The sequence below is a fragment of the Falco rusticolus genome, chromosome 5 (genome assembly GCF_015220075.1).
Source record: "Falco rusticolus isolate bFalRus1 chromosome 5, bFalRus1.pri, whole genome shotgun sequence".
Classification (NCBI taxonomy): Eukaryota; Metazoa; Chordata; class Aves; order Falconiformes; family Falconidae; genus Falco; species Falco rusticolus.
The window spans coordinates 53,116,407-53,129,066 of record NC_051191.1 but is presented as its reverse complement, the minus strand read 5'-3'; the positions used below and the strand labels follow the sequence as shown (position 1 = coordinate 53,129,066).

Genomic DNA, 12,660 nt, shown 5'->3' with positions numbered 1-12,660 from the left:
ACAGTAGTAATTTTATCTGTCTTTTCCACCTTGGCAGTATTTACTATGCTGCTGTGGTTTAACCCTGGCAGGTGACTGAACCCCACACAGCTGCTTGCTTGCTCACCCCACAGTGGGGTGGGGAGAGGATTGGAAGAGAAGAAATGAGAAAACTTGTGGGTCAAGATAGAGACAGTTTAATAGGTAAAGCAAAAGCCATGCACACAAGCAAAGCAAAAGAAGGAATTCATTCACTCTTTGCCATTGGCAGGTAGGAGTTTGGCCATCCCCAGGAGAGCAGGGCTCAGTCACAGTTACTTGGGAAGACAAATGCCATAATGCTGAACATCCCTCTCCTTTCTTCTTCTTCCACAGTTTACATATTCAGCATGATGTCATATGGTATGGAATATCCCTTTGGCTAGTTTGGGTCACCTGCCCTGGCTGTGCCCCCTCCCAGTTCCCCGTGCCCCTCCAGCCCTCTCTCTGGCAGGGCCCAGGAAACTGAAAAGTCCTTGACTTGGTATAAACATCACCCAGCAGCAACAAACCCATCAGTGTGCCATCAACATTGCTGTCACACCAAATCCCAAACACAGCTGGGCACCAGCTACTAAGAAGAAAATTAACTGTAGCCCAGCTGAAACGAGGACTTAGGCATACAATATATTAAGATTCCCCAAAATGATTAAACAGTAAATGGTTAGCACTGAGATGTGTAATTACTTTTTATAATCTCCATTTATCTCTTAGTATTTCATCATGTATCTGTTACAGTAGGAGGAAAATAAACATCTGAAATTCATTTTTAGTCTGAAAATATAATTCAATGCATTGCCTGGCTGAATACATCTTTAAACATGCCATCTGACATCTTCAATATATGACCCAAAAGCTTTCTGTTCTCCTCTGATTATCTTGGCTGTCGTTTTGCTATAGGCAACTTATAAGACGTACATTATAAATTACCATTTGCAGGCAAAGGAGCCTGGTATACCTAGAAAGTGAATGCATAAACTTCTAGTGCTTTATGATTGGCTTGCCAGTTCATGGTAACTGAACTTATTTCCTTCTTTGGTTTTAATATTTATCGTGGCCCACCAACCTTTAAGCTAGTTAGAGCTTCTTCACAGTTACGTTTTGTACATTTATTCTGCAGATTTTGTTTGGATGTGCTTTGAAATCTTCATAAGCCTTATGTATATGTATGATACCACAAGCAGCACAATTTGTAAATATATTCTGTGTTCGGATAGGATTGTGAAAAGAAGCCTTGGCGGAATTGTAATGGTTTTGGGGGGTTGATTCTTGTTTTCAAATGATTGAATTGAATATAGCAATAGAACTGTTATACAAGAAGTATTTGGCCCTCACAAATATAATATATATTCATGGTAGTAAATGCATTATGACTACAAGTGCTTTGAAGCATTCAGAAAATACTAAAAGAATTGCATGTTTCTCTTATGATGTTAAATTCTAACAATAAACATGGAAACTCAGGTACTTTAGAAAATACGTTAATTTATAAACAAAAATGATTTTATCTTGAGAAACAGGCTTCAGATTTTCAAATGCCTTTAGCTTATTTTGTAGTTATCCCCCCCTCCCCATGCTTCTGTCCATCTGCAAGAAATGAGGGAAACGCTCTGCTTCTCGCTAGCTGCACACAACTGTTGTTGTACGCTATTAATGTGGCTCCACAGCCAGTTTAATGCTAACGTCATAATTCCTAGGTTGTGCAAATGAGCTTGAAGCTGTCATTCACAGTGTGGTATACCTGCATAAGAATATGGGAATGCTTGCCCATTTATTTAAATATGAATATACTTTAATTAGTGCAACACTGAATAGAATGCAGTATTTCCTGTTAAAGATTGGAAATAGGGCCCCAGCTGAGGTGGGAGATATTCATGAATACCACTGCAGGTTAGGATCTTATATAAGGTTCAACCAATAGAGTAACTACATAGATAAGCATTCAGAAAGCTATTTGTCACTAAAGCTCTGTTTCAGAAAAACAGTCTGGTTTATGAAAGCACTTAAAAGTGTACCTGTGTTGCATTTGACATTCTAAATGTAAAGTGATATCCTAAATCCTGAATTAGACTAAATGCACAAATTGATTGGGGGGGGAGGAAATATTTGTGATACTATTCCTGTTTTAAATGAAACGTACTGAGAAAAATAGCATGGTGGTGGTGGTGGTGTGTAACTGGGTGTGTGATTTGTGAAAGGTCTAAGCCTATGTGAGTGCAAACCACCAGTGAAAGAGGGAGTGGAGCATCCCGCCTTCATGTCTTTCACTGCCTTTGCAACCCTGCTCTTAGGGCAGTCCTACTATGTGTGTGGCTGCATGGCGAGCGGAGTCAGAGCATTGATTTGGCAAAAACTAACCTAGCTCAAAGAAAGAATATGTGTGTATGTTTCTGTGTGTGTATATGTGTAAATCTGAATCAGTTCAATTCCATGTAAAAATGGGGAGAAAAGGAAGATGGGAATGTACAGTCAAGGTGTAGAAGGATAATGAGACCACACTTTTTTTTTTACAGTTATCTTCACTGATGTGCATTTAAATTAGCTTGTCAGCTGTGCAGTGTCCAGTTGTACATTTTACTTACAAAATCATCCTTCTTCATATAATGGATAATGAAAATGAATATGACTGCCACATCACTGACCTCTTTAGCTATTGTCTATGCTGTCTTTCAGACAGTAATTTCTTTCTGTGGTGTCTGTATTGTATGGCCCTGTTGTTGACTGAATACCCTTGGTGCTACCATACAATAAGAATATAGAGAATAAGGAGAACTTCAAGTGGAAGTGAATCCTGAACAGTGAGAAGTCAGAACCAGAAAAGAAGCAAATTTTTGTGCAGTGCACTGGTCCTGTTGTACAAATACATCTGTACTGGAGGGTCTGTTTAATAAACGGATCTTTCTGGTTTCCTTAGGCACCCTTCAAAAAAATGCATTGGTTCATTTCCTGTTTATATCCCTTTTCCATGTTTTCTGAGTGAAGTTTCTGCATTACAGTTTCTGAGTAAAGAAAGTTAAGCAGAGTTTTTTTAAGGCTTCATATACAATTTAACCAAATGAGAAAGGTCAAGTTTTATTTAATTTGGAACAACAGGTGAATAACACTGTTGTTCTTTCTATGAGGCTTACAGTTAACTTGTAGAGGTTTTACATTCTGTGTTGTAGAGTACTAGTGGGATGAAAGAACATGTTTTGCAGCCATCCCACCTCAAGGTAACAAGTTGTTCTGATCTTCTGCCGAATGACTGTAATCTACATTGTAAGCAGCCTGATCGTTGTTTAGATGTGATACTGTCTCTAAATAATATTTGGAGTAAGAAAGTCTTACATGAGATTCTTCCCAGTTGGTTTACTGCATATTCCTTACCCTACCTTTACTTAAGTTTGTAAGGAGTTGGAAAAACTCCTTGTAAGGTTAGCATGAAAATCTTGATTGCAAATCATTCAGCTTGCATAACCTCACCTAAAATTTGATACTTTTTGGGGGTTTTGTTAAGATAGACCCCTGCTACTCACTTTACCATATTTTGGCATTCTGTATACACCTGATATTTATTGTGTTGATGCTGCACGTACTTAATTCATAAGAATTAAGTTAAGAATGCAGTCAGATGGAGAAAAAATAAATTATAATTATCGTCACTGTTCAAGAATTTTTTTAGTTGCATCTGTCATATTCCTCAAAAATCATGGGTGCATGAAATACCAAATGGTGCATGAAAGGATTTTTGAAGTTTCACTACTAGCTAGCAAAACCTTTCACAGTTTAGGATGACAGATTGCCTTTAATCTAACCTAATTGTGCATAATGTGTGAATTTGGTTTAATTTCACACTTGCTCACTTGCTTGCTGACAGTTAGTAAAACTGAATCAGGGAATCCTTAAGAATTTACAGTTCTCCAGATTCTTCAGTCATTGTCTCCTTGTGGTTCCTCTCACTTTTCTGTTACAATTTGCTGCAATACCATGCTAAATATATTAGAAGATGAGAATTTAATTAAATATAAAACCTATCATTAAATTTTACTTCATTTGAGGACATTTAAGGAAAATGAAGAGGAAATGAGTAAAATGCATGGGGAAGTTCATGATATAATTACCATAGATCTGAAAAGTAATTTTCACTAGCCTTTACTCTTAGAAGGTGGTAAAATCATGGCATATCTACATATACTAACAATGTGGGTGCAGCTGTACTGTGGACTTTTGTGGCAGTCTGCCAGCTGACAGCCCAGCAGCACACATCACATTTCTTTGGGATTATCCAACCTGTTCTCCACTGTGCCCTTTAGTGCCCTGGGATAATAGTGGCCAGGTGTTGTCATCTTGTTTTAGTGCTGATGGATAATTAGCATCAAGTGTTTGCAGTACACAAACACTAGGCAGGTGTACTTGGTCTTTCTACATGTTAATACTGTATCATGTCTTACTGCACTAACCTAGAGCTGGCAGAGAGCATAGATCTCTTCTAGGGAAGAGATGAAGAAAACTTCCTGGCAAAATTACACAGTGGTTATTTTTGAGTCCTTACTGAAGGCATGGTTGAGCAGTACTGTACAAAGGCTAAAACAATTATCTAAAACAATCTTCCAAGACCAGTAAGCATGAGGCTAAAGTGGTGCTTGGGCTACCAGCCTGTAGCATGACTGTCTAGACAGAGTTTGTCAGGGTTAACAGCACTAAATCACAAGCTTTGAGTGAGGCCACCTACTGCTAGTGCAGTTAGAAACTTGCGTTTTAGTGACGAAGACTTCCTTGCTCTGTACAGTCGTATAGAATCATTTAGGTGGGAAAAGACCTATGGTGAAGGATGAAGGAGAGGAGGTCTGTATGAATACTTGGTGATCCATCCCGTGAATCTTCAGGACCCTCCCAGTACATACTGTCTCTGCGATGTGTTAGATTTGGTTTTATTGTAAGGAGGCAGTATGGTGTGCTGTGATGCAGATTTTGAGTGCTGTATTTCATCTGGTACTGTGGTTTTCTGTTCCTGGATGCCCAGTAGTTGTTGCCATACTAGAAAGCATGTTGCTGTTACTTTATCGAACTCTTCTTTCCACCCTTTTTGGCATAATTAAAATGACTACTGTGTGGAGGGAGCGTGTGCAAGGAGTCTCTTCAGAGCTGCAGTCTTGCTAGGTGGTCTGATTTGTTACTAGTCACTGCCTAAGCTCTCTTCCGTAGACCCTCGTCTCTGTTTTATTAATGCTGTGTTCTGCTATAGTAATTCCTCTAATATTCCTCAAGCAAAATGACAGCTTCGCTTGGAGAATGGCTCGAAACAGCACTGCCACAATGAGACTTTAGTGTATTCTATTTATTGCATTCATTAATGTGTTAGTCAATGACAATTGCTGCTTTTTTTTTCCTCTTTTTTTTTCCCTGCTACATAAAAAATTCCCACCTCTTTTGCATGCATCCAGTGTCTGTCTGTTACATTGGAAGAATTTCAAGCAGACAGCATTACATTACTCACTTGGTGCAGCCCAAACTCAAATACTAATGTCAGAATGCAATGTATTTTCCCTAAGTACTTCTTAGCAGAAAATACAATATTTCAGCAGTGTGACAGTCTACTATGTTGAGGAACATGGTGTAGAAATTATAATGTATCAGGAATGTAAGTGGTTGTGGGGCATTTTTCATCTTTAAAGTTCTCAGTTATTTCAAAACTGTTTATTTTGATCGAAGTTGACTGTTGATTGTGAATGGGCAAGACAATTTTGAGCACAGAATATGCTGGCTGTTGCTCTGCATCATTTGGCAGAACACAGCTTCTGCAACTCAGGCACATGGGGATGTAGAAGCTTTCTGATGAATGAAGTCAGGCGTACCCTTATGGACTCCCCTTGCTACTCTCCAGAGAGGGTACTTTTTCCTTCTGCATCAGCAGCAATTCTCGGATATAAGAATTTCTTTCAGAGGCACAAATGCAAAAAAATTGCTGTATTGGACTGTTAATTAACTGTCCAGTATATCTCAATGATATTGAAATATCTTTAAAATAGTATCTTTCACTTACATGCGGAGTGGGACAAAAGAAAGAAGGTCAAATCTTTGAATTTTGAGGGCTGTTTCTTTACATCAGCCCTTATCCTGAAAGTAAAAATGTAAGGAGGGACTTGGGACACTTTTAACAGCTATGGTTTGAAGGCAATCTCTCCCTAACTCTGTTTTCCAAGTCTCAGCGAGGTGCTTTTTGTTATTCTCAGAGGTATTTCTGTTCATTTTATTATAACTCAGAGCAGATGTTGAATGTAGTTACCAGAGTAGCTGTGAAACATTGCTCTTCTGGTGCAAAACATTGCTCTTCTAAATAGCTGTTGCACCGTCACATGATAAGGTGTTAGGCAGGAAGGAAATTGGTTTTATGATCCAGTTGTCCCTGAAAAGCCTTCCATAGCTGGAGGGCGAGCTAACTTGCTAGCCTAGTGAGTGGAAGGTTAGTGGCTGAACGCTTGCAGAAGGGACTGACTGGAAGACAGATCTACTGTTCTGTTCCTTATATTAAAAATATGGAAGTTCCTAAAGACTTCAACATTGGGCTTCTGTTTAGATGCTGTGCATTAATTTCAGAGAATCTGAAACTATAGACAAGTGAGTGTCAGGTAAGGGATGTCTATTTATACATTCAGAAATCTGATGTATGTGGAATACAATGTCCATTTGACAAGTGTTACCCTTCTTCAAACTGTCGCTGTTTTAACTTTCAGACCTAGGTCTTGTAACCTGCATATAGGTCCTGACTTCCATTGTAAAGAAATCAACCTTAATTCAAACCAAAGATTTTTAAGCAACTTTACTTATTGGAAATATATAAAAGGACCACACAGTACTTGTATTAAACATAATTGGCAAATAAAAGTTCTCATCAGTACTTAGTTTTCCATATTCTTCTGAATAGTGATGATTTCTTTTCAGCAGGATTTTGAATTGAATTCCGCTTCCCAGTCAAACTTTTTTTCCGCAATAAAAAATGCAGTCCTAGAAAGGGGTTGCTGTTTTCTGATAGGTTTGGGAAATTGATATTTCAATCCAGCATCCCGTTTGGAAGATATGCATTGATTTCTCAAGAAACATGCGGCGCACATTGATGCTGTCCTTCGACAGTACTTCCTTGTGTTTCTACACTGTAAGGGAATCTTAAGCATTCAGGAACCGTTAACTGAGCACAAAGAGCAGAAACTTTTGGGATTCCCTCTCTGAATTAATATGTGGTCCAAACACCAAAACCCTGTATTTTTTTCATGTATATAAAAACTTTCTGACCCATGGGAACGGAGTGTATGGCTGAGAGATTAGCGCACTGGGTAAATATGAAAATGATGTATCCGCTGGTAATTGAGAAGACAATAGAAGACAGAGCAGCAATTATAAATACCTATTCACAAAGTTTTAGAACTTGTGATTATTGTTTAGAATAAGTAGACTTTCATTCAGTCTTATTCACTGTTGTTCAAAAAGCAGGGGCAAATACAGACAAATTAGTACGATGAGGTTTCCTTTCTAGTTACACTGCTAATGGAAACAATAGTATCAGAGAGTCAAGCAAATCAAACTAATTTTCAGTTTTCAGATTCTCCCTCTCCCTTCAGAGTTTTTGATTGAGAGCTCTTGATTAGAAATGTTTCTCAATTCCCAGTTCATGCAAATCTTACTGGTACATCAGGTTAACAGTGATGCTGTGTTTCCTACCTCTCAGTAGCAAACCTAATTACCATGTTTTGGTGAATACCTTGCTTACCTGATCCCTTATGGTATGTTTTTTAGCTCTTGCCATGCAATGTGTAAAGCAAGATACACTCCATGCTACCACTTGTTTTCTTCCTAATACAGTCAAAAAAATAAACTGTTTCTTCCACTTTCTTCAGATTCACTGTAGTCTAACAAAAATACTGTTTTTCAATCTGTTCCGAGGAAAAATGTCTTCAGTATAGGTACTATGCAGAAAGAATGTGAAGCTCCTGAAGTGTTGAATAAATTGTGTTTCTCTTCCTGCAGCTTTCAGTGGGATCATAGATGGGCTGTGTTAGATCATTTTGATACTGTGCCACCACTGTAGTTGTAGCTTGAGTGTTCTGCTTGTAGGAAGAAAAGATCAAGATCCACGATTGTGTGTGGAATGTGCATTATATAGAAGAAAGAAAGGGACAAGATGGGGAAACAACTAAGTAAGCTTTTTAGCCTGTCTTTATTAGCATTGAGGGATGCTAGTTCTTATTCTGCCCCACAGCTTAACTATGATATGTTAATGCTAGTCTTCAGCTACTTACTAACACCTAATGTAAAACCACCACAGGTTTCTCCAATTTTGTTCTTGTTCTTGCTTCTTTTAGCACTTGAATGGTCATTTAACAACTTCTGCAGTGGCAGATGAATGCTATGGAAGCTGAGAAAATTCTGAGCAAAACCAACTGTAATTTTCTAATGCAAGGGAACTGAAAATAGTTTTGACTGTACAGATCAGATATAAATACAGAGCTGAAGAAAAACCTACTGTGTTGTGCTGACACTTGAGGGTGGCATGGACTATGAATTTCAGGCCAAGTGCCCTGAGATCTGGGACATCTCCGGAATGATAAAGCCACATTTTTAAAGCAATAGTCTCATACTGCGTTCCTGCTAATATTTACAATTGCTTTCTGTAGCCCAGAGTTACAGCAGCATTTAAAAGTAATTTCTATAGATTTTTTTTTCTTAGAGGGAAAAAGAGCAATTGGTCTTATTTCAAACTTAGACTTGTCATATTACTTGATAGTTTTTATTTCTCCTCTATAACAACAACTCTTGTAGTATAAAAATGCTATGTGAAATTGAGCTTTCTTAAGAAAAAAGGGAGGAATTTCTAGTTGCCTAACTGCGGGGATAATTTGGAAGGCATAGGCATTACAGGGGATATTTGTGCTGTCTCATCTGGAAGCTCCAAACAGGGTATTTCACATTGATGATTCAGCGGGGATTCCAGACCTGCAGGGACCAAAGGCATGCAGTGCCAGTCTTCATTTTAGCTGTCAGGAGTTAGATGAATGAGTATCTTCCCAAGATTCGAAAACCAAGAGATATTTGTCTCCCATTCTGCCTGCCCCGCCCCCCCCCAAAAAAAAAAAACCACCCCACCCAACAAAAAAAACCCCACCAAAAAAGCAAAACAACAAACCAATTGAATGCTGTGGTTAGTAAAACTTTAATGAGAAAACATCTGGATGATGATCACAAAATCTGGCAGCAGTTTGATTCCTATTCCTTAGATTGTTCCTTTTGAGTTTATTTGACAGCACTGACAATCTAGGTATGATTTTTCAACCCTGTTTCTTTTTGAGCCTTTTTGTCATCTGAAATCGTTCTCACCAAGAAATACTGGTGAGATCTCCAAGATTATAAAAAAAGATATTGTTTACTTCATTATTTACAGTCAATTTTATTAGACACTACCTCTTCCTGACCGATACTGTCATAGAGATTTGGCATTTATTCACCTTCCAGACCTCTGAGTGTGTAGCTCCAAAACAGAAGAACAGACATTTTGATACTGCTTTACAGGGATAATTGACCAAGAATGGATTGATGTGTTTGTTGTTTTGTTTTGTTTTGCTTTTTCTTCTGGAATTTGTTCTTCCCAAGCATATTGGCATGTGAAGTAACTCCTGAATTACATCTGCTCTATGCAGTATTTCTATAATGGCTTTACTGTAGGCAGTTTCTTAGTAGTGTGGTATAACCTTATGCCCATAGCAGAATAACTTGCAGGTATAATACAGAAAATACTTATTTCTGACTGTTTTCTATGGAATGAAAAATTTCCCCTTTGAAGGATGCAAATTTCTGTAATGAATCTACATACATAACATAACACATAACAGCTCCTGAATTCTAAATCTTACATCAGTTGTTTGGGATTTTTATTTTTTTTTATTTGCTGAACTAGAAGCAAAATCCAGAACCAATAAATACTAAATGGCAGTAGGATCAACCTTAACTGACAATGTTTGTGTTCTCTTAACAGAATCTGGTTCTGCAATTACTGCTTCCTGTGTTGGTTTGGGGAATTCTACAACACCTCCACCTGGGCAGGCAGGAAAACCAGTGCCAGGATACAATGGTAAGACTGTACTAAACATCCTACTAGAAAAGGGTATTATGTTCCTGAGTAAGCGGTCTTTAATTTTCATACCTCATAGGGAAAGGAAATTATAGCCTTACTACTAACACATTTTCCTCCTCCCTGTAACGGGAAGCTCTGCTCTTTTGTGTGTTGTGGAATATGATTATAAATAATGAAATAATACAGAGTTATGTTCAAGAAAATTGGTAAACTACACCCACCTTTGTTACATGAAAGGGTGCTAAAGAAGTTTTTCCACCCTAGGTATCCTGCAGCACAGTCCCTGGCTTTTAAGTCCAATAGGGTAATTTATTTGAGTGGTACAGTGGTAGAAACCGCTCAGGTTGGGTGCTTCTGGGGAGGGTCCCTGAACAAAGAAACTCCTGGGAAATTATACCTTTACAATCTAAATTCTCCACCTCTCTTGTGACAGTTCCAACCAGTAGTAATATTAGGGTCTGGGGTCGTCTTGCTCTTCATTGGGTCTCTTCATTGTCCCTAGGCAGACAATTTCTTATTTCTTATCTAAGAAGTGGCTTCTACTGCTTCTACTGATGAGTGTAGCAGCCTTCCTTGCTTCCTTATCTTCCAGCCCCAACAGGCTCGAGGCCCACTTTCACAGAATTAGGTAAAAATTTGACATACCTGGGTGAAAGTTCACAGCTTGTGGCCTAAGGCTTTAGCAAATGCAGCTACTAACGCTAAGCAGTTAACTCCAGACAGTTTCAGTGCCATTTTCCTTAACAAGGGCTAGCACATACTGCTACACTGGATATAGCAAAGATATGAAAAATATACTGTGCTTTAAGGCTTTATCTACAGTTGCACTGCTTTAACTGAGAGCAGCAGTAGAATTTGTATTGCAAGTCAGGAAGAAAATGTTAGTAAAAACCATCAGCAAAAGAGGAAATTATAACTAGACAAATAATAGCGGTAACTTGCACTCGGAGTGTTCTGTTATACCTGTATTTTCAATTTTCAGAGTCTAAATAGTTTTGATTTGGGAGAAGCACACTGAATAATTATGTCTCAGAGACACAGTGATTAGATTTTCTTTTGGCCCTACAGTTTTATATAAGAAGTATTCTGAAGTGCATAAGGAACATTCTTACTGCGGTCTGTGTCTTCCACAAATACATCACAGTGAGATAACAAGCAGCTTGGCCAGGATATACATCTTCTATTTGAACTCATCCAATACTTTTAAAAAGAAAATCAAAGTAGTTTTTCTACCTTTTTGTACAGGTATATGAACTCACATATTTGAGAGAGTTGTTAAGCACATTATCTTGAAGTACTTGTGGAGCATTTTTATTTCCAGCTGGGATAAACAGTAGGCTATGGACCAACTTTAAAAGGATGAGCACTTACTATCTGGAAGGTACTTGCATGCAGAAGGTGCAGCCAGACGATTAAGATTGCAAAACTATTTTCATACCTGGGAACCCTGATTTTAACACAGTTTTCAAGAATTAGTTGAAGTCAGAAAAATAGTTACTTCAGAGATCAAACCATCTTCAGGAGAAGTTCTCACATCATTGGGCAGAAAGAACCAAGCTGCTTTTTCTTCTAATACATACAAGTGGAAGTGAACATTAAAGAAAAAAAACCAAAACATTTTTAGCAGCTCTGGGTTTTAGTGTTCAGTTATGGCATGAAAACAAGCAATAGCTTAAAACCAACACTGAAACAAACCCATGAAGTTTGTCCAGAGTTGTAATAAACAGGGAAGAGTGGAAGAGTGTACTTTCATCACACATGCTATCAAATGATAGTCAGGCCTAGAACAAAGTATTAGTAAGAGTATAAAAATTTCCTCTCAATTTTTTTAGAACATTGGGGCTAGTGTAAGTAAAGAATTTCTTCACATAGACTGAAGGAAATGTCTTTAGCATGCCTTAAAAGGGAAACATAAAATAAGCACTGAAAGTCACTGAAGATTTATGAAAAAACTTTACCTCTTTCAGTCTTTGGTTTGAGGCCAGTTATGTCCTGTAATGCAGCCATTCATGAAATAGTGCATCTTGAAATTACTCTATACTGGCAGCTGTCATGCTGTCACCCACTTTGGTTTTGATGTTGGTTTATTGCTCTTACTATGTTAATTAGAAGAGATCCCTATGCCATAGAAGATAGATGCTGTATTTTTAAATTATACATGCAAGTCTTAATGGTTTGGACACTGCTGAAGTTATGTTGTATTTATGCTGCAATACAAATAGAAAGTTACAGAATCTATTTTTTTTTTGAATACAGCCAATTTTTTTCCTGTCACAGTATTGCTCAGATAAACTGATTTCTTTGCTGATTTTTAGAATGTAAAGAATAAAAGCAGCATTTAGCTATGATAACAAAGTGCAGTGGCACAAATTGCATTTAAAAGTGAATCGAGATACCATATTAATTTCTGATTCTGTTGCCTTAAATCAGACGTTATATTGTGTTTTCCTTTTGATCTACTTGAACACTTTTCAGATCATTTCATTGCATTGTTTTCAAACTGATGCAAGTCCCACATTTTGAAGAATTAAGTCAGTTCT

General features: G+C 37.8%; 1 protein-coding gene across 5 annotated transcripts in view; it reads left to right on the top strand.

Annotated features, from left to right (window-relative positions):
- The window catches only part of ACSS3 (acyl-CoA synthetase short chain family member 3), a 99,051-nt gene that overhangs the window by 63,115 nt on the left and 23,276 nt on the right, over nucleotides 1-12,660 (top strand). For all 5 annotated transcript variants that reach the window (XM_037388686.1, XM_037388687.1, XM_037388688.1 and 2 more), the window contains one exon: nucleotides 10,022-10,117. In XM_037388686.1, the coding sequence (XP_037244583.1) occupies nucleotides 10,022-10,117 (96 nt within the window). The remainder of the gene's footprint in view (nucleotides 1-10,021; nucleotides 10,118-12,660) is intronic.